The following is a 23,209-nucleotide window of genomic DNA, read 5'->3' as shown; positions in this document are numbered from 1 at the left end:
AGATCCAGAGTCCACCTAAAAAAAGATCAAACCACACAGGGTGTTTTTATGTGCAGATATCACATCCTGACACACAGTCACAATGTGACCACAATAGGTGGAAGCACTGCACTTTTGGGCTGATGCATGGAGTGGATGGAGGAAATGATTACTCCTTCCCATGCCTTCCAAACCCATTTAATATAAAATCTTTAAGCTGAGGATGTATCAGATAATAAAGTGATAAGAGAAGATGATGCACTTGATCTTAGCCAACAGCTGGGAAGTGTGCATCTGGGATAGGGGCTTCAGTGCATACTGCAGAGCATTCTGCCCACTGAGGATGATATAGGATCAGCACTTTCAAGGGCTGTTGACAGATCTAAAAGATGACACATAAAAGAATGATTTCTTCACTTGAGAAAGTAAGAACTGTAAGTCAATACAGTTACAGTAGTTCATAGAGATAGCTGAAATTGCTGGGTTTTAAATTACTCTGGCAAAATTTCTGAGCAAAAGAAAGTAATCTTAGGCTATATTGTTTACCTCCTTAATATCTTCTTTTAATTTTCACATTTATAGATCTGACACCTCTTAGATACTAGTCAGCCCTACACAAAATGCTTTTTCCTGCTCAGTTTTGGGTAAAGAAAAAATAATCTGAATAACATCTTACCTGCTGAGAATTTATGAGGAACAAGATATTAAAAATGTTTTCATATGGTTGTAGACACTATTTCTGGTTTGTACATCAATCTAAAATTCATGGTAGATTAAATCAAGATTTAATAGCAAATTTCACATATAGTCTATCTCTAATAATAAAAAAAGTAAATCTAACTGTCAGAGATATTTTAATAGAGTATGTTTGATCTGCTTCCTGCAGGCGTGAGCAAATAACCGGCTTAGGCTTGACAGATTGTCTTTTATTTGGTACTTGCTTCTTTCAAACCAATGCTACAATGTCCGTACTTTCCATTGGAATTATTTCCCAAAAATTACAGTACCTGAAGTATAATTTTATAATACTAGGTATCATAAAGGCAATTTGCTGCTGCAGTTCACCCTTCTGCTATAGGGGAACAAGACAACATGTCTAATTTTAGTTTATCCATACACCATTTCAGGTTTTCTTCTGTTCATGTGGATCTGAATGTGAAGAAGGAAGAAACTTGAATCTTTTACCCAGGACTAGTTTGGTTTAATATGTAAAACATTCTCTGGGAAATTATACACTTGACTTCATATCATGTAGTCATCCAGAGCTAGTACTTTGGACCATGTTTTTCTTTCGTGTACAACTCAGAGACAAAATGCTGAGAAGAATCCTTGTTCTCATGTAGAAACATTAATTCCCCTAACTATTCTTGTTTCAATCACCTTCCTGTGTTTGTCCTGCAGTATCTTGGAAGAAGGACACACAGACACTAGTGAGGATCCCTCTGCTTTTACATTTTGTGTCTATAGGTGAGGAGATATGAGGAAGGGATTAAAAGGGAAATAAAAGAAAATAAAATGATGAGATGAAGATTTACTCTCAGCTATGCAGTTCTAAAAACTGCAAGTGCACTATTCAGCAGAATTGTGGGCATACATCCCATAAACAGGTCATTCCAGACCATAGTCATCATCCCAAGGTACATTTGAGCATCTGTTAAATATTTTATACATGGTACATATATTTACAAGTAGCTCTCTGAAAACCTAACGAGTATTTGAAAGACCATAAAGGAGGAAATGTTAACATGGAGCTATAGGGTGATCTCACATGACTTGGGCCCACATAATGTGGTGGGCATTTATGGATCTTATAAATAGATGGTGAGCTATTTTTAAAGTATCACTCTGCTTCTGTGCTACACTGAATATATTACCGAGACATTGTTGTTGATTATTGGAACCAGCAATGTATCTGACTAGATCCTTGCTGGGATACCTGAAGATCTGACATTCTTCTTCCCTTTAGAACTCAAGGAAATAGTTAAATATATTCCCTTCCAATCTATGTACTTGCATATGATTCACAAAACAGAATTTGTTTTACTGTCCTGTCTGTTGTGGTCCATCCTGTGCTTAATTCACATCATAAAATTAAAAAGGAGAATAAGCAAAATATTATATTCTATTATGTCCCAGAAAATTAACATCTTGCTTTGTAGTGGGCTGCAGGATATTCAGAAAACAGTCACTCTTTAAAGCAGGCTTTACATTCCTTGGTGCATTGATGACTTTATTTTGTGCCTATCTTGTCTCTGACACAGTGTGACCAGCTTATTGCTAATAATAAGAGTGAATATTTTGTTTCAAAACTCAGCACTCTTTATTTGGCCTTTTGATTTTCATGGAGAAGGACCAAGAACATGAGCAACTAGAAAAGTCTTGTTTGATTCTATGGATATACCTTAGCCTTTTTTCCCAATAGCCCAGGGTTAGTAATGAAATTTTACCATTTGAATTTACCTGAAAAATGTTCAATTTTCAGGAATATGATGGGGCTTAACAAGTAGGCAAAGCCATCAGACTTGGACTTACCTGCTTCATTTATCCTACAATTCTATTTCTTTCTCTAGTAAGAACTCCCTCCTATTAGTACTAATCTACCCAGTTCCTACCCTTTTGTCACTTCGATTATGCGGCCCAGACAATTAATCAGTTACACGGGAAAACAGCTGTAAGGAATCTACATGTCCTTACTTGCTGTATCTCGGAGATTGCCACTGTCAGCTAATTCAGATAGTGATCACATTACTATTTAGTGACCACCTTACTATAAACTTTAAAGGGTCTTTTGCATCATGACTCCAGGTTTCTTAGAGCAGGAAGGAGCAGGAACAAGTTGGGTCAATCTGCTGTCACTTGTCACCTCGAATTATTGCATAACTTACCATCAACCAAGACTGCCAATATTATGTATGCATTTATTTCTTTCTCATGAGTGTGTTGTTGCTGACACTGCACGAAAAAGACATCCCACAGCCCTTTCCACCACTCTGATTCATGCGCTTTTTAAGTTAGTGAAACAATTCACACATCAGTAGATAGTGAAGGAGAAGTACTTGTGAGTACTTGTGAGTGATCAGAGCAGTTTTTCTGAGCTCTCCCTCTCTCTCTCTCTCTGAGAGAACTGTTTTTCTTCTCAGGTGCTTTTTTGCTTGGCACGGTGAATCATAGGCAATCAGCAAGAATGCCCTTAGGTATATAGTCTGCATTTCAAACTTCGTGGGTGTTGCAAGTAGGACTGACTTTGACCATTCTTCTCATCACTTTCTTATCCAGATACTGCTGCACAAAACGTCTAAGTGCTCGATTTGATCATTATCTCCTGCTGTGACAATTCTCTTTCTCTCAGAGTTTTTCCTTTTGCTTATCTGGGGGTTTGATTTCCAGATTATCAAGGACCTCCCTTTCTATTTATGATTTGTACCTGGGCAATACTTAACCTACTTCTCTACAGCAGTTTTTTTCCCTCACAGGGAGCACGAGGCTGGAAGAAATGAGCACACTTCCTTTAAGTGAGAGGCAGTTTTGTTTTTCCTCTGGGAAGAAAGCAGAGTAGCTACTTTTTATTAAGAGAGTATCTTAAAGTTTATGTTCCAGAAGAGATGGTGAGGTTTGAAAGCCTAACAGCTGTGAGATTCCTTCCTTGTGTCTGTGTGATAGAAAACTTTTCATCTTCTGCGAGTGGATAGAAGAAATTATTTCAGAGATTTTTCACCTTAGTGTTGTCCTTGAAATGCTAGGAAAGTAACAGATGGAATCTGTACCTCAAATTCTGTTTAATGTGGGATTACTCTAAAAATAGATAAGAAAGATAAATATTCTTCCACAAAATTTGCAGGGCAGATTTTTCAGCTCAATAATATCTCATGGAATTTAAATCCTTGTGTCCTGGAGTATTTTCTCAGCTTGCAGGATTTTAAGTCAAATAAATTTTCATTTCCACCTAGTTTGCTTGAATTTAATTACGTTTTTGACAGGTAAAATGGGATTTAAGAACATTTTAATATTTATATCTGAGTGCTCAAACATTTTATTTTGTAAAAAAAAAATTCTTTAAAGCGTCATTCAGATGTGAATCAAGAGATTAAAAAATAAGCTTTACACAAAATATCTTGTGACTGCTGCTTTTCAAGTGGTTTTCTAAATTTAGATTTTCTGTGTTCAGATCATCTGATAAGTAATTTTCCTAGTTTCCTAAAAATAGGAGAAGCTATTCTTTCCCTCTGTAAAGAGAGCTTCGGTCTCACCCAAGTAAACATCTGAACATTTTGTCCTTGTCTTTTTTTGCTCTTGACTTCTGCTCACTCACCTCTCCAACAGTTATTTATTATTTGATGTGCAACCTCCTGCTGTAATCTCTTAGAGACTTCCAGTCCTTATTTTTATATGGCCACTTTCACAATTACATGTCATGATAACTTAGGCAAATTATAGAGAAGAGCAATGCTCATAGGCACTGCTCAAAAATTCTGATGTTTAACATTTAGGGGTTTATATACTTAAATTCCTTTATAAATGTCTTGTAATAGTTTGTGGTTTTTCATCTGCTAAATAGAGGGGCAATGTTAGTACACATTCCAGAACTATGCACATACTGGAACACAACTGACATGACAAAATAAGTAAGAAAAATGCCTCAAATTTTAATAGGCGTTAGAAAGAAAGGTACTTGCCATGTTTTGCATGATTTCAAAGTCATGATTACTGGAAAAGAACATCTCAGTTGGACAAGAACGATGGCTAAATTTTCCTCTTCTTTCTTAGTGCTGCACAGTTTTTACCAGATAATAAATGTGTAATTTTTTTTGTTACATTATAAATCTTCTCTAGGGTTCAACTATATTGCCCTAAATTTTTTCTAATAATTTTATTAACATCTTGAACTATACGTTATACATTTGCTAGAAAAATATTTTCTGGGATATGAATATATTAAAATTGAAATGGCCATATTTTGTCTCATCATATTCATGAGATAATACTATCCCAGGACGGTGGGAATCTTGAAGCTCCTTAACCGGCTGTAGTTTTTTATTTTTAGTTTTATATAATTCAAGCACAAAGTCAAAGGCACTAGTACAAAGCTGTAGTACTTAAACCAGGTCTTCTAGCTTTCAGTCATCTGGGGTGACTGAAATTGCTAAAAAGATAGCTATTTTTGTCTTTAGGAGGTTAGTATTAGACTAGACTTTTGGTTGATATAAGCAAATATTCTCAAATTGACCTTCTACAACATAAATTCCCAATTGAGTGTGGCTGATGCAGTACTTCCATTTTTATATCAGATTGTGCTGTAAAAGCAGTGAACTGAGGTCTTCACTTCTATGAGCCAGTCTGAAGCAATGAGAAGTACTTCAATAGAGCATTCAAAATCTTATGAATATTTCTATGTAGTTCTAATTGGATACATACAGACATAATTGCAGCTGAAATCTGCTGAAAAGAACTTTCTTGATACCTTGATTATTAAATCAGCAATAACACAGTGTTCATGAAAACAGCCAAAATATGGACAAAAAGAAAATTTAATTACTTGGATCCAACAGTGAGCTGATCTTCTTTGAAGAAAAGAAAGAGCAAAAGGAAGAAAACCATCATTACAAGCTAAGCTTTACCTGCTTTTCCCAGTAATAAAAACAAACAACAAAAAAAAATCAATAGGGAGTAATTGTAACATGTGGAGGAGATAATGTAAAAGCTCTATGGCAAAAAATAGTCACTGACTGGGCTGAAGTTTCGTCATTGTCCTGAAGTTAATTAAAGATGAAAGAAAAAGCTCTTAGGATGTGTGATCCAAAGGTTTCTAATAATCTTGTGTGCCCTATGAAGTGTGCTTCATGATACATCTCAGTCTGATCCTGGTTACATCACTGTTATGATGGATGATCAGAATTAAGGGTTTTGTGCTTAGGAGAAATTTCCTCAGTTCTAGTACACTGAATGCAATTCTAAATTAAAGGGTTTTCTTCTTCCTTCTTTTCTGAAATCACAAGCATGAACCACTAATCCTTATGTCCCCTTTGATTTTAAATAGAATATTTGATAGAAATGCTAGAATTAAACTGTGGAGGATTTTGGGGCAGGAATCCCTAGAATTGTACCATGAAGTTCTCCACAGATCAGCTTTCTGATAAAAGCATGTAGGGTGACTTCTTGAAGTTAATCAAAACATTCTAATGTATGCAAGTTAAAACTCTGACCTGGCCACATACATAAGCATTTTATTACACAAGGATAGTGAAGGGCCTTGAGGGGAAGCCATATGAGTAGTGGCTGAGGTCACTTGGTCTGTTCAGCCTGGAGAAGAAGAAGCTGAGGGGAGACATCATTGCAGTCTACAACTTCCTCATGAGGGGAAGAGGAGGGGCAGGCACTGATTTCTTCTCTATGGTGACCAGTGACAGGATTTGAGGGAATGGCCTGAAGTTGTGTCAGGGGAGGTTTAGGTTGGATATTAGAAAAAGGTTCTTCACCCACAGGGTGGTTGGGCACTGGAACAGGCTCCCCAGGAAAGTGGTCACAGCACCAGCCTGACAAGAAGCCTTTGTACAATGTTCTCAGGCACATGGTGTAACTCTTGGGGTGTCCTGTGCAGGGCCAGGAGTTGGACTCGATCCCGATGGGTCCTTTCCAACTCAACATATTCTATGATTCTGTGACTCTAGTCCTGTATAAACTCTTGAGATAAGTAGGCTATGAATAAAATTATACTTGGGAAACTTACGCATTCTTCTATCATTAAGTAGATGGACTGCACAGAGATCAAAAAAATAATTTAAGGGTGCCAGTACCTCAGTTTTGCAGACAGTGCACCATGCCTTTGCTGGACACACATCAGCTTGCTGAATGGAAAGCTGGATGATTTAGCCAATACTCAAGTGTTAAAGACAGGGATTCCTTTCAAAATTCTCTGCACCTATGGACCATTTACATGGGCTTGCAGGAATATACCTCACCCTCATCTTGAACACCAAATTGGAAGGAAGTAGAAATTTCCAGTTTTAATCCAGCAGTCTGATTTTTAAAGCATTTTTAAAGCTTATGAAAAATAAAATATAATCCTCCTTCAAACTATGGATTGTTCTAGTATAAAGGCATTTTTAAAGAGTGTCTACTTCCTTGCCCAATTGGCTAGAAATTGATTGGTTCCTCCCAGCAGTTTCTCCCACAAGGTCTTCATGCTAAGGAGTGACTCCGTGGTTTCAAATAGGAGGAGTTCTTTTGGGTGCTCAGGAAATGTAGGAAGTATGTGAGTTCCCTGATGTGGTGTCAGTAGTGATTAATTTTGCTCATATTTGACAAATTTTATTTTATGCCAAGAAATGACAGGATCTGGACCTAAGTGTGGTGTATGGACTTATTCTGTGAGTTTAGGTACATTCAATATAACTTTGGAAGAACACCCCTACTTGATTACCAGACAATGTATGCCAGCTACTTCAGTAAGCAATCTCCTATAAATAAACACAGAGAAACCATATCTGAACATGTTTGATTCTTCTAAAGGTGACCAGTTGTTTAATCAGTTTGTCTGATTTTTTGTATCAGAAAAATAAGATTTATGTTCATATACTTGACAAAGCCAAGGATTTTGATTATAAAAACAGGTCAAATACATAACAAAGCAGTCTGCAAATGCAGTGTTTCCTGGCTTTTACCCAAAGAAGTTCTCTCCTCAATTATTTATATTTGCAAGTTCACCATTTCAAAATCTGTCTTCTAGATGAAATAACATTCCTCCTAGACTTTCTGAAGGGGGAAAACAAGTGTTCAGTAATGAAGCTCTTAAGAGTATTGCTTTTTGGGGGTTTTGCATGTATGCAAAAACATGCATTTAGATAAAGCTGAAGCTGTCAGAAAATGTTACAAAGTGCAGTAATGTAACATGTCCTGAAGCTACTAGGCTCAGTCAAAGCTCAGAAAGGCACTTTTCTGATGTGTTGTATTCCACGAATGCTTACGCTAAAGTGAAGCTGTCCTAGTCAGTCAGGGAAACAGCATGCTATAATTAATGACTCCTCTGTAGCAACTTCCCCAGCTATGCCATTCAGTGGGATCTGACTGATTTATATGATTTACATATGAACCAGTTATTTCTAAACTTTGAAGTCTATGCAAATTTCTCTGCTGCGATTACCGTAGAGCAAATTGCAATGTGTTTTAAAAGACAAAAAAGAAAAAAAGCTGTACTTATCCACAAATGTTACTTACAGAAAAAAACATTGAAACTCCTGAGCTGAGGAACAGGTCTCCTTGGGAAATGCAGGTTTTAAGGTTTTGAATACCTCTGAATGAAATTAATGCCTTTTGGCTGGTCTGCAGAGAAGTACTTAGGTGTGAGAGACTCTGAATTTTATTTTTTTTAAGATGGAAATGAGAAATGGGCTTTGAAAATGCATTTCATAGCATTTTTCAGCAGCAAGAAGGTGGTTGAAAATCAACTTTCTGTGATAATCTCCAGATTTCATGAGTTCATAGCTTTCTGAAATACTCTCACTCTAAGCTGGATATTTTCTTTTATATTTGAGTTCTTACCAAGATTTCAGAATCTTAGAGCAAAATTTGATTGGTTTTTGCATGAAAGATAATTCAGCTGTTGTTGAGAGAAGAAAAAGACCTAACTGTATTCTTTGAAAATAAAGGTAGAGAGAAAACAACTGAAGCTGAGAACTGAAACCTGGCTGCTCACTGAGGTCTAGGTTCAGAAAGGCACTTAACTGCTGTAATACAACATTTAACTTTTAGCCTTCAGACTTCTAAAGTAGCTGTGCTATTGGTAATATTTCCCTGAGCCACAGTTTGGATACCTAAAGGTACATCAGTACTGCTAAGAGACAGGTGAATATGGAGCAGGATTGAGAACAGGACTCATCCCTTGCTTGGGTCACAGCTTAATTGTTAGCCCTCTTAACAGATGTGTTTTGGACCTCTCCACCTGTCTCTCCATTCAATACACTTTTGGCAGGATAGACACTGCCTCCAGAGAGCTGCATGAAGGTATCTGTCTTGTTGTGGTCCCCTCCCTTCTTTCAGTGCTAAGCAGAGTATAGTCTAAGCACTATGAAACCACCGGTCTCACTTCAAAACACACAACATTATATTTAGCTTCCTTTTACTCCCATTGCCTGCGCAACTGACTCCTATTATCCTGAACACTTTGAGCTGGAAAAAACCACACAAAATAATAATCATGTATTTTAGTCACTCAGGCACTAAATGGAACCCAGAGGAGATGTAGTGCCAACACAGTGAGGTACTATGGGATGCGGCCAACTTGGAGCAGAAGGTGCGAGCAGTAAGCAAAGTGAATGTAAGCCAGCAGGCACAGCAATTCATCTATGCTTCTATTTTATGTCACCAGTGTAGCATATTCTGAAACCAAGTTCTGCAACATCCAGCTTGATCAGCAAGGATCTGCTTGTGTTAGTCTTTGTCAGAAGATGATGTAGATAAGTCAGATGCGGATATAAACAACATGACAAAGGCTTCTGTAGAAACCTCCATCTGCTTTTTGCTTGGGCTCACCTCTTGGCTTCTTCTCTTAAAAAAGCATATTACTTCACTCCTAACATAAGCAGAGCACCTTTCTTTCTTGTAAAATGCTGTTAATGATGCCACTGTTTTGTATGGGAAATATTAAGATATTCAGACAAGATATGAGACACCTGGGTCCTGCTCATTCTTTTTGAGTGGTTGGAAGTTACCCTGACTACTTCACAGTGGACTGTGATGGGAAGTACTCTGTTAAAGCAATTCTGTAATGTGACAAGAATTCAAGGTTCACAGTGCCTGTGTAAATAGATACTCTAACTGGCCTTTAGGGTTCTGTCCTAGCATATCTGAGACATGATCTGGATCTCTGGCAGAGTAAGGCATGATAGCTAGTTTCCTCCCAGATGTCACTTGTTATGAAATAAGGCTCACATAAATATTGATGTTTTTTTCTTAATATAAAGACAATATAAGAAAGGTAATATATCATATAAAGACAGGGACTGTCTTCTGTCTTTTAGATATGCTTTTCAAGAATTACATTGATGGGAAGTTTCTGTGTAAGATCAAGATCTTACAGGTATATGTCAGCAAAAGTACCAAAGTGGATTTGGGAAGGTGTGGATGGGAGAATATGTGGATTCCAACAGAATTTAGAGGCCAACTAGGTGCTGATGACTTGGCATTGTTGAGACTACTAGAACTGGGAAGAAGCATAACTTTAAGCATGTGTGCCAGTTTGGCCAAATTTAGAAATATATCCTCTGAGAGAAGGCAGGTCACCACCCCTCCCCCACCAGGTTCGGGGGAAAATAAATTTTCCTCAAAGAAAAGTGAAAGAGATAAAACTATTTATTTAACAAACACATGGGAAAAGGAAAATAATACTAAATAATAAAATCTCTCGCTGTGGAGAAAAAACCTGGGAAAGTGTCAGAGTCCTCCCTTTGGTTTCCTCGGAGCTGGGGCTTGGCCCAGGGCCAGGCCCTCTGTGCCCGGTGGAAAGTCCTCCTGATGTGTTCTGATATTGAAGCAGTCCAGCAGAAAAGGGAGAAAATCCGAAATTCCAGGGAAGGGAAAAAAAAGGTTCAACTCTCAGTCTCTCTCCGGAGAAAAAGCAGCTGAACCACTGGCCAAAAGCTGACTGGGCAGCAGCAAGCCGGGTGCTTCCTCACTCCCCTGCTGCAGCTGGGAAAAGAAAAAGTCGCCATCTCTGTGTGACCTTGAACAAGCTGCAAACTGCTTTGAAAAAGTTTTGCTCGGTTTTTCCTTCCCCCTCTCAGGCTCAGTTTAAAGGCATAGAAAGGCACAAGAATTAATTTCTGGGCATAGGGCAGCGATATGGGATACACATCATAAAGTCACCCCAAGACAACATGAAAGGAACCTAGCTGGTAAAACTCTCGGTACTCACAGCTATAGCTTTAAGCAGCAATTTCAATATAAATTTGAAGATCCTGTTGTTGACTGTAAATATACAGTAAATATTACTTCCTTCTTTGGTGTTAGTCTTTTTGTAAAAATTGACCTGTTCTAGGTTTGGAGGTATACAGCAGCTGGATAAGTGACTCTGAAAATTGGTTCTGAGCAATGAAAATAGTAAAATATGCCTTCTTTTGAATCTGGATTTTCTGCTGTTCAATAAGGTGAAAGTTTCCCCTTGTGCTTTTTCTAACCATAGCATCATTTTCAACGTGGATCCTTTGATATCTGTGAGGAACTGACCTCTTATTTCACCCTTTTCCTCAATAAAGGCCTCAATAATAGAGCCTCTCTCCTTTCCCTCAGCTGTCTATTTAAAAAGAAAAAATGTGTAAGATCTTAATGTACTGAGAACTGAAGTCGTCAATCAAATTTGACTGAAAGTGGCTGATGGTTCGAAAGCTATTGGAAAAGGATGGATGCATATACCTTCACACATACCATCAGTGTTGTGCTAGTAAAGTGCATTTCCCTAGGAAATGAAGGCAAAAATCCCTTCTAAGCATATTCAGAAGCATGTGCTATATCTCGTAACAGAACTATTTTCATGTAAAAATGTCCTGTGTAAAGAGTATGTTCTCTAAAAATCAATGATTTAACATCAAAAAGGGAGAAACAAATTCCAGAGAAAAAGAAATGAAACACAATTTTAGTACAGTCTTGATAATACAAATGACATCAATCAGTTCAGCCTGTACCACTATAGTGCAGTTAGATCCATGCTTTCAGCACAAGTTACCATGATTATGGAAAAACAGTTTAATCCCTTCAAATTCATATCAGTAGTGTTGCATTTATTCATAAACCAACAGGTTGAGTGAAAGGAGTGCCATTGCTTTGCAATCTCCTGTCCAGGAATTTTGAAATCACTGAGGAACCTGCAGCCCTTTGTCATTGCTCTAGATTGTCACTCCAGCATGAGAAAGTCGTGCTCCACTGCACTGTGACAGATGCTAATGTGAGCAGTACCTAGTGTGCACTTTTAATCCAAGTTAGAAACTTTGGCATGAAAATGTGTATTTTACTAGTAGATATGACTTTTAAAGTCTGAGATTAGATTATTAAATACAGAAGAGAAGTCCACCATGTGCAGACGTGCCATACTGATATGTAAATTGAAATGCACTAGACTGTTGTCTATAATATTTTTTGTCACTTGAGATGTTGAAAGCATACAAAAAAAATTAAAAACCCCAAACAAACCCTGTCTGATCTTTTTATGAATTTGTCTGAGAAGACGGAAGGATATTTTTGTCTGCAAACAGAATGATATCCCTTTGTCATGGTGCAGTTCTGAATAAATGTATAGAAACCGTCAAGATTATCCTGGATTTACTGTGCTTTGATAAAGAGGAGATTTTAATCCAGTGCCAGTGTGACTGACAGTTCTATCTTACATAGGAAGAGTGAGGAGTCTCCTCAGGATCTCCATGGTAGGATCAGTCAGTTACTACCCAGCTGATCCCCCAAATGTTTTTCCTTCGCTTTCCAGCAGATTTTGTGTGGGAGGGCTGGGGAGGCAAGCACTGCTATCAGTAAGGGAGTGTTGATTTTTGCATTCCTGAAAGTCACTGCTGTGCTAAATGAAGGTAATTGGCAGGAATCGATTAGTCTTATAGGAGGGTGTTACTAAGGGTTGAGCTCTTTTCACAAATTGCCCCTTCTGCACTTATTGCTTTAGAGGCATAATCTCAGCCATCCCGAAATTCACAGGAGATTGATTTCCTCCTTTTTCTTTTTCTTTCCCTGCCTTAAACTCTGCAGGTCAGTCCCACCCCAGGGTGCATCCGGGCGTTAATGAAGATGTTGTACTGCCCTTACTGCAGAGGACTTCCCACTGTGAAACCTTGCAACAACTATTGCCTCAATGTAATGAAGGGCTGCCTAGCAAATCAGGCTGATTTGGATACTGAGTGGAATCTGTTCATAGGTAAGAAGAGTTTAAATATTAGTGAAAGGAAACTCTGGTAATAGCAAATCTCTGCAGAGTTCTGTGAGGTTAGAAGACACTGTTGGTCAATATTCAGAATGAACAACTGCAGATGCAGCTCACTTTCTAATTGAACTTAATGGCTTGCAGTAAGAAATGACTGCTCACCCTGCCCTAACCCAGTCACGTTTCACATTTCATATTTCCAAAGGAATGATGTGGTGTTACAGCTCCTGAGCTGAATTATTACATGCTATGTGAAATGTTGAGAAAGATTTGGTTGAGGATTTGATAACAAGCTTAACATGGCAGAAATAGTATGTATTACAACTGAAAACTAGGCTCTTGCAAGCTGAGAAGATAATAACATTGTATAACATCCAGTCAACATAAATCACAACAGCTGCTGTTCTTAATTCTGCTAGTATATAGGCAAAAACGTTCAAAAGTTACATACATGAGAAATCATTAATTCCTCATTCTTTCTTAAAATATGCTAATTTCTCCCAGTGTACTGAATAGAAAGTACCAAACATGCAACCCAATGTTAGAATGGAGCATAGAATACATATTTAACAAAAACTGCTCCTATGGTTTTATTCACATAATTCTTCACTCAAATAAACTAAGAATAAAACAAAAAAGAAATCTCCCTTAAAGTCATTCAGCTATCCTGTAGTAAAACAAAGCAAAACAAAAAAACCAGCCAACAAAAAAAAAAAAAGCCCAAAACCCACAACCAAAAAAACCCAAAAACCTCCCAGAAGAGTTACATATAAGAAAAAATATTAGTTTTAGGTTGCTTTTGGTGATAGGATAGGATGAGAGTTAGACAAGGCTGATAACAATATGGAAGGAATGGAAACAGCTAGTTACCCTAGACGCTAATGAGCGTCATAGTCTAGACTGGATTTCAGAAAAATAAATGCAGCTGGAAAAAATGGGATAAAACTTTCTTTATTGCAGCCAAAGAAAAATTTGTTTTCTATTTTTGGAAAGATAAAACATAAGCAATCTCATTCTGCTTAATTTCATACCCCACTGACCAATTTGACTTTGAAAATTTGACTCTGACTCATTCATGGATTTTTGCTTTACTCAGCAGTGCAAGATGGATAGGGAGAAGAAAACAGGATGAAAAATGAATCAGAGTATGAAAAGTGAAAACAAGCAATGAGTGTGCTATAAAAATAGCATGTAAACAACAATATTAAACAAATTATGCAGATACATTTGCCTTCCCAGACTCTTGTACTGGTTAAAGGAGTTGGCATTAGAAATAGCGCTGTATGGAGGGATACCTCTGGGATTACTGGAGTGAAAAGGAGAATCTGGTCATCATCAGAAAGCTAAGTAGGAGCTGATGGGAAAACAATGCTAACCTGTAAAGACATTGCATAAGCTACTTTCTCTGTGCTTATTCTCAAAACATTTGAACTAAAATAAACAGAGTTTTTATTATGGCAAGCACCTGTTTAAATCAAAAGCTGGAAGTTAAGGTTTGAGGTGTTAAGAGAAGATTTCCTTTTCTGTTGCTTTAAATTCAGTGAGAGTGCTGGGCATGGTGAGATGTGTTGGAAAGTGTGGAAATTCTTACAGATTCAGACTTTCAGAGTCTTTGCTGCAAAGCCCTTGTCTTCATCAATGTCTCTCTGGTTTTGATTGTTCTTGCTCTCAGAAAATAAAAACTGCATGAAAGCTTGTATGTTATGTTAAAATATAGTGCTAATTTATTAAATACCATGTCAGGCAGGCTACTATGCAATTATCTCTACAGGTCAGTGATGACAAGGCAGTATACAGTACAAAAACATCAAATCATATTTCCTCTTTCTTCTAACTATACAGCTTCCTCTCTGTAACTTTATGGGGAAGAAAATAGAGGAGATACAGAGATTTTCATGTGTTTGGAAAAGGTATTCTGTTTTATCCCATTTTTCAGGCCTCTGACAGCTTTGCTGAAGATGAGGGTCCTTCCTGTATGAAAGATTGAAATGAGGCAAGTTGTCTCTGTCTCTGACAGCTGTCAGAGGCTTTCTAATAACACATGCAATTCCCTTAGTGATAAACACAACAAAACTTCTATGCACTGAATTAAAACGAACAGCAGCATTTTACAGCACCACTGAGCTATGGAAGATTGGAAATTATGCATGAGCAGTTTTATCCCTGTTCCAATACTAGGAACCATGCACTAGCAAAAAAAAAAGATAAATTCCTGCCTAGGCAGGAATCCCAAATGTTAGTGCATATTCATACACAAGATAGTTTTGCTTAGTTCATAATCTGTGCATTGCAAGGTTGTTTTGACAGAAGTTGGTACTAGGAGAAAACTCTCAGATATGTTTCTCAGTAACTGGGTAAATCCTGTAGTTTGGACTGCATGTCCTGACACTGTTCTGTAGTTACAGCAATGGGCCAGCAACAGCCAAGATCTGCACATGAAGAGGAGCAGAAGAAAGTAAATGGGCTGTTTGACAACAGGATGTGTTGCATGTTTCACCTAGTTTATAAATATAGAAGTCAGGACTGAAATCACATATATATGGCACTAATAAATCTTGCCTCTATTTTCAAAGCCAGGGAGAGTGGGACAACTTCCCCTAAACATCTGGTGCTTTCCAAGATTTTATAGACTGTGAAAACTGGTAAGAGGTGAAACAGCTGCAGCAGCATGATACATGGCTTATTACATATTTCCTGTTTTTGTCTTTTTTGTGTAACATTTCATTATAGGCTTTTTGTATTTTGTTGCCTATGTTATTGTGCCATAAAAGCCAAATGTAGCACATCTCATTCTAGCAGATCATCTGCAACTCAGAATTTTGCCTGAGAAAGGAAGACAGTCTTTAATATCATATTGTAATTATAAAACTGTAATGAAAAAAATGCTCCTTCCAGGTATCTATATAAAATATTTAAGAGGTATTTAAAAGTAAACCCGCCACACTGACTTTGAAAATGTGTATTTTGCAAAGCTTGCTTCTGATGTTTTGCCTGTTAGTTACCCATCATAATCTCCTTTGCACCCATCTCAAGCAAAGTTAGCAAATGCAAGATAAAAAGCATGAGCAGAGGAACTGTACTGCTGAGGAAGGAGATTGCCTCAGGGAGGAGCGGACTGATTCTGTGGAGTGGGGAAAAGGGGATTTTCTCTGTCTCCTGGCCCAACAGATATAGTCAAAATTACATTTTTTTCCGTGGAGTTATACCAATTAACAGCAATAAGAATCAGGGATCCCACAGTTCATTCTGTCACAGAAACACAGAAGAGGTGGATAAAATTATTCCCACTTAGAAAAATTTAAAACCCCTCTATCTTAGAGAATGACACTCAATTTTAGCAATACTGTTTCTCCTCTTTTTCTAACTAACCTGTATTTAAGTCCCTGTTCCTATTTTGAGATTCTTTGACTTTCCCTAACCTTAGCTTTCCCTATCATTGGTCATTTATTTCCCTTCAACTGCTCTTTTTCTCAAGCAAGAATGTCAGTTGAAAAGTGACCCCACCTCAGTGGACACCACACTTTCTCTTGGTATCCTCATTCAGCTTCAGAATCAACGGCCATAAAAAGATTCTTTCCATGGAAGCAGTGCATCTCGTTCTGACAGCTGCCTTAATCACAGGTTCAGGATGGCAAAGTGGCCATAATCCATTTGGTTTTTGGAGGATTTCTTTCACAATTAGCATTAGAGTTAAGTTTCTTCTGTCTTGAGACAAAAACGTAGATGATACTAAATCTGAAAGTCTAGCAAGATTATGAGCCAAATATGACAATCCTTACATAAGTAATTCAGCACAACAGAAGAGTAAAAATCCAGGTAGTTGTTTTAATCATAGCAATTACTGTATCTGAGCTACGTTTTTTTGTGGAAATCTAAAGTAACTGATAAATTCTTTGTTGCTGTAATTAGTGACAAAGTGTAATGCCTGTGTAGTAGTGTATCAAATGCAATCTGTGGAGGTTTGACACTGCATGGCTATCTATAGTAGCAGAAATTACAAGTCTTTTTTTTTCCCTACAAATTATTCAATGATAAATCAGGCTACCTCGACCTTACCCCCATGTTTTAGTAGGCAGGAGATTGTGGAAAACACTTCAGGAGTTGTGCAGTAACAGAGATTGCATTCCTGTTTGTGAAAAGGAGCCAAGAGTTCATGTCCACAGCCATCCTTCTGCTTAGAGTGGAGAGCAAGTGGCTTTGCTATGAGTGTATTTGGTATTTGACAAGCTCTGTAGTGTAGTAAGGCAGATCAGGGGGCAGTGTGTTCACACTGCAGGATTCAAGGCCTGCACACCTGAGAGCCAGACACCTCTTACTGCCACCATCCTGCCAGGCTTCACCAGAGAAAATCATACCTGCAAGGCTTCAGCAAAAGCTTCTCCTTCCAGTGTTAAAATTACTTCATTTATTGTCATTACAATGGCTCTGCATTACTAATTAACTTTCTTCTTGTTGTGCTTTAAGAATCCCTTTTTTCTTCCCATCAGTATGACTCAGACACTTACCTTAGGAGTTCTCCTGAGGCAGAGTATACCATGCAGTCTCACTTAGAGCAACTAGATCATTTTCAGAAAAACTACCCAACAAAACCTTAATTACTTACTCCTAGTGAAAGTTTTAGTGATGAAAATATGCAATCAGTTTTTATTTAGTGCTTATGAAAGTCCTCAGGTGTCTGTGCTTTCTCTGTCCCATGTGCAAGCACAAGAATAGACATTTTCCTTTTAATGCTTCAAGAGACCACCCTAATGTGACTTTTTAATGGCTTATTACAAGAATAACTGTGTCTTCAAGATTCACTTTGGTTCACAGAAAAATCAGTCTATAATTGTAATAGTAATCTTGTACTATTTTCTTGTGATTTTTAGGAGGTCTCAGAGCAACCTTCTCCAGGCTGAACAGCTCCGACTTACTCAGCCTGCCCTCGCAGGGAAGGTGCTCTAGTCTTCTTATGACCTTTATAGCCCTCTGGATTTGCTCCAACCATTCCATGTCCTTATGCTGGGGACACCAGAGCTGGATGCAGCACTCCAGGTGGGATCTCAGAAGAGCAGAGGGAAGGAGCAGAATCACTTCCCTTGCCCTGCTGGCCATGCTGCTTTTAATGCAGCCCAGGGCTGCCTTTCTGGGCTGTGAGCACACACTGCTGGCTCATGCTGAGTCTTTCATCAGCCAACACACCCTTCTCTGCAGGGCTGCTCTCAATCACGTCTCCACTCAACCTGTAGGTGTGTCTGGGACTGCCATGATCCAGGTGCAGAACTTGGCACTTGGCCTTGCTGAATTTCATGAAGTTCACTCAGATCCACCTCTCAAGCTTGTCAAGGCCCCTCTGAACCCCTGAACGGCACACCCCTTCCCTCCAGCATGCTGACCACACCACACTGGTGAGAGCTTGGCATTGCCACACAAACAAGCTGGTGTCATCAGCAGACTTGCTGGGGGGGCACTCAATCCCACTGTCCCTGTCACCAACAATGAAATCAAACAGTGTCAGCCCCCGTAGTGACCCCTGAGGGACACCACTCATCACTGGGCTCCACGTGGACAATGAGGTATTGACCACAACTCTGAGTGCGGCCATCCAGCCAGTTCTTCTTCCACCGAGTGGTCCATCCATCAGATCCATGTCTCCCCAATTCGGAGACAAGGATGTCATGCAGGACAGTGTCAAACCCTTTCATGGGTCCAGGTAGACGACGTCAGTTGCTCTGCTCTATCCACCAATGCTGTAGCCTCGTCATAGAAGGTTGCCAATTCAGGCATGATTTCCCCTTCATAAAGCAATACTGAATGTCACCAGTTACCTCTTTGTTTTCCATGTGTTTTAGCAAAGTTTCCTGGAGAATCTGCTCCATCTTTCCCTTTATTTATCTTTGCCTAATACAGAGCAAAGGCTGGCAGTCTGTCATAACACTCAGTAGGCAAAAGCCTTGCTCTGGTTTAATCATGGCAAATAAGATCTAAATCAGGGGGTTTAGCAAACTTAGTTACCTGATACTTGAATATCTTCACTCTACCACCCTCCTCCTTAATCATCATATGAAGGTATCCTGTGTTATTTTTTATGTATTAGCCTTTCACAAAGACTCTGTGAGAAAAAGTATGTTCTATTATTTCCTCCGTGGAAAAGCACTCCAAAAGATTCCTGAAGCCCTGGGGTGCCATTACTCCAAATTCAGAGTTTCTGGTAGAAAGTTTGATGAGCATTGAATGGACATTGTACACAAACACTAAAATTCCATAATTTGCATCTTGTGCTGATATGAAAATTGATAGCGTTCATAGTCAAGGCAGCCTAAAACTCAAACCCTGAATAGAAAGCCTTGTAATACAGTAATTGTATGCTTAGAAAGGATTTAAAATGTTAGGCTAAAATCATCTTTTCTTGCTTCCTTCCTGAGCTAAAGTTATCATGGCTCCTCAAGTGAATCCATCTTTGCCAACCATCAGAATGAAATAGGGAAAATTTTCTTAACCTAATGCTTTTCATCTCTTCTACTTATTTCATAAAACTTTAGTGCCTCCAGAGTTTGAAGAAGTAATCGTTTCTTTAAGTCTCTTGTCTGTGGACTATAGTAGCTATTATTGTACACCAATATCTATTCCCTTAGATGAAGTGTCAGTTTGGTGGATGGCTCTAAGGGTGTGGAGTCACATTGTGATTATATATGAAAAAATGGAATCCCTAGTTCAGAATTATTTTTCCCTACTTTAGCTTATTTTTACAAAAGGAAAGGAAAATTAGTAGAGTACTCTGAGGTGTGAGACAACTGCAAATTTGGTTGCTCAGAGATTGAGAACAAGATTTGCAGATGTAAATCTAATGTTGTTTATGAAAAAATCTTTAGTGTGCCTCAGGCCCATTAGTCTCCATAATGCATAGGTAGCAGTGTGAAGGAATTTGCAGTGCTGTTAAAAACACAGACTTAACATCTGTTAACAATTATGTCAGTTCAGGTTAAAGAGATGTAATTGTACAAATGAAAAGTGAACTCAACTTGACAATGTCTAATTAAAAGATTACAGTATTATAACTTTTTTAATTCTCTGATAAGGAGTAACGTCCATGATCCTATATTTTCCTCTTGTTTTCCAGAAATAGTAGACTCACTGCCTACAATTTAAATACAATACCAAGATCCAATGTCTTAGAGTATATAGGAGCCCCCCTGAAATAAAGGGAACATCACCATTCAGTAAGGTAATGTGTAGAAGAGGGGAACTGTATTTGTTATTTCCCACTGCTTTTCTTACCTCAGAAGTATAAAGGATATAATTCCTCAGATGGAAATGAATTCAGCCTGAGAGAAGCTCTCTGAAGTTGAGGGACTGCCAGCTGAATGCAAATAGCACCAGCGCTTGCCTGCTCCCCCTGGGGCAGTATAGATTCTTACAAGCGATTCACAGCATCCATTGCCCTGTATATTTGCTTTAGGATGTGTCACTGAAGAAGGAGATTCCCTCCTGCAGGACTATGGGGATTGTGCTCCTGTTACTGGATCAAAAGAGCTGGGACTCATCTGGCCTGATTTTGCCAGTGACACCATTGACAACTTGTTACTTGGGCGTGCATCCTGGAGGGGTGCTAATGGCTTCACTCAGAGTGACTCTTGAAGATTGCAGCTCCTAAAGAGGGACTGTGAATTTCTGAAAATGCAGGTGTTTAGTTGAATGACAGCAGGGGACCATGAGCTTTGACGTGTCTTGTGAAAATCACATATGGTGATTAAGTATGCCATTCTCTTTAAGGCTCAAATGATACTAGTGCATGTGAAACACATCACCCATCATCCTGTCATATGACAGCTACAAATACAGCCATTGTACAAATTCAGCCATTCTACAATTCTGCCTTTGGCATGCGAACACAGCTCTCTTGAACTGTATTATTTCTCCATTTGCAGGAAAAAACGTCTCAAAACTTGAAGGGATATGAGAGTTACTTACTCAGCATTTTCAGCAGGCCCAATGTTGACTGCAGCACTTAGATGCTACAGCTTCTTTTGAAAATAGCAAGACTGATCAGTGTTGTCAAAAAGTTTAAAAGATTTTATAATGAAACCATTGGACCCAAATGATGACTTTTTAGTTCCATTTTCATCCCTCATCTCCAACTCCTTCATATTCTTTAACATCAAAGGGAAATGCCTGTCTATTACACATGAGCACAGTTTGGAAGTTGCAGAGAATAGCAAATTTTTCTCTGTTTATATTCAGGGGAAGTGCTGGGGAAGCTGTTTTGCCACTGCTCTTAAAATGCTATGAATTAACCCAGGGATGTTACATAAGATATCTCTAGAAACAGGAAATACGTTCATTATTTATTGCTCAAATACTGTGGGTTTCTGGGACCATTATTTTGTACTTTTCCAAGGCCATAGCTATACCTTCTCAAAGGACTTCTTTCTTCCAGAGTAAACAGTGCTGCTATTTCTGTCCTAGGTTACCATGTATATTAACACCTCAAAAGAGTTTTCTCTTCAGTAGAGGATTTGATGTCTCAATTAATTGCATTTATGTAGGGCTGGGTCCCTGTTTACCTGTCAGGATATCCCTCAGGCACTTCACTGTGCTGATCTCCCAGTTTCACAGGCAAGGGACCAGCTGGAAAATATTGTGCCTCTTACCTGAACTGGTTTCCCTTCTGGTTTGGGGGATTTGGGGCAGGAGGTCTCTCTGGCATATGACTGTGAATGAAGCATACACCCAGACTAGGGAACTTGGCCATGCTTTTATAGTTCAGTTACCTGAAAGAGCTACTTCCATGCAGTTGTGCTGGTTTCTTTAAGGATTACAAATCCAAAAGAAGAACATGTGAGTTTCATTTTACAATCCCAAACAGGTGGGATTAAATATCATTGTAATTGGTTTGTACTTACTACTTTGGCTGTGCTTAATTGAGGCAATGCTGTATTACACTAGGAAAGGTGAAAAGGATATTATTTCTAAAAACATATCTTCGGTTAAATCATCATTTGACTCGTTCAGTATTGATAAACTTGATAATTTGAATTCTAAGTTTGGCAAACACCCCTATTTTTAAGGGAAAAAATAATTGTGCAATAATTAGAATGTTGCCCAGAGGAGTACTGACAGTTTTATTTCAACTTTAGTTGAAACAAAATTTGTCTCTCTGTCCATTTTTCTGCATTTTGCTTCTGCATGTATTCCACTGCATTTAAAACCGTATATCTGAGGAAAGTATTTGTTGCGCCATGACACCTTTTTATACATCTAAGATATTTTGTCTTGAAATCTGCATCCATTTTAAAAAACTGCATAAACAAGCAGTTTTCATACACTGAAAACAAACTTGGAACTATGTAATATCTTGAATGATGTGTTTTTTCTGATAAATTGATTTACTATTTCAGATTCTCTAAACTTCATGTTAGAAAAACATGTCAAATTATGTTCGGGCAAATGTAATGGAGAGATAAATTTAACTCAGAGCAAGTAACTATCAAAACACTTGGTTACATCTAAAAATACTTTGCTGAGTTTATTATACAATATCAATAAAAGGTGATCTTACCACAATGATGTCAAAGCAAAACTGAAATCGATTTGCTTTGTATTATAATTCTGAGCCATTGCTTGATGAGGGCTAATCTGTTTATGATAATGTCTCAGGTAGCATATTATCTATTTAGAACCACAGATTCTTTTTTGAAATACAGAAACAAAGTACTGTTGGCAACCAGCCTTAATTTCTCTTTACAAATAAACCCTGCTGCAAATGAACAATACACACACAAACACAAAAAGTGATTTTTGATTGTACCTAATCTGCCAGATTCCGTTAATGAGAAATTTGGGGGTTTTTTAGTATCGGTTCCTTATGCTTTTTTAGTTCTTGAATTTCAGAGGAAGTTTAAGTTTTAAATTTCTTGAAGATTAAAAATCAACCCAAAACTCAGTAAAAGAATTCAAATATGTAGACACTGTCAGTCTAAATCATTGAATTTTCTTTAACTTTTGATTGCTTATTCAGGTCTTTTTTGAGCTGTACAAATACTATTCTATGCTGCCAGAAGCTCCAAACATTAGCAATATGGCAAAACCTGCTCAAATGTATAATCTTGTATGAATATTACATAATGTAATATATATGTGTCACATATATATTACATATGTTCCTTAATGTAAACAAAATGTTCTTTTTTTTTCTAATGAAGCCACACAGATATACAAGGGCATACATTACACTTAGTCAATTTACTTGTTTTGGAAAGGCTTTTTAAAGATAAGCTAATAGAAGAAGGTGAAGAGTGTTTGGCTGAGCTATAAATTTCTCATAACTTGGCAAAGAGACTG

General features: G+C 38.0%; 1 protein-coding gene across 1 annotated transcript in view; it reads left to right on the top strand.

Annotated features, from left to right (window-relative positions):
* The window catches only part of GPC6 (glypican 6), a 751,944-nt gene that overhangs the window by 534,046 nt on the left and 194,689 nt on the right, over positions 1-23,209 (top strand). Inside the window, exon 4 of the mRNA XM_042034994.1 lies at positions 12,718-12,883. Within this exon, the coding sequence (XP_041890928.1) occupies positions 12,718-12,883 (166 nt within the window). The remainder of the gene's footprint in view (positions 1-12,717; positions 12,884-23,209) is intronic.

This window comes from Corvus kubaryi, unplaced genomic scaffold, assembly GCF_017639235.1.
Source record: "Corvus kubaryi isolate FWS band 111438036 unplaced genomic scaffold, C.kubaryi_AGA036_p1.0 133, whole genome shotgun sequence".
Lineage (NCBI taxonomy): Eukaryota > Metazoa > Chordata > Aves > Passeriformes > Corvidae > Corvus > Corvus kubaryi.
Note: the sequence above shows the minus strand (reverse complement) of the source record. Positions and strands in the feature narration are given on the sequence as shown.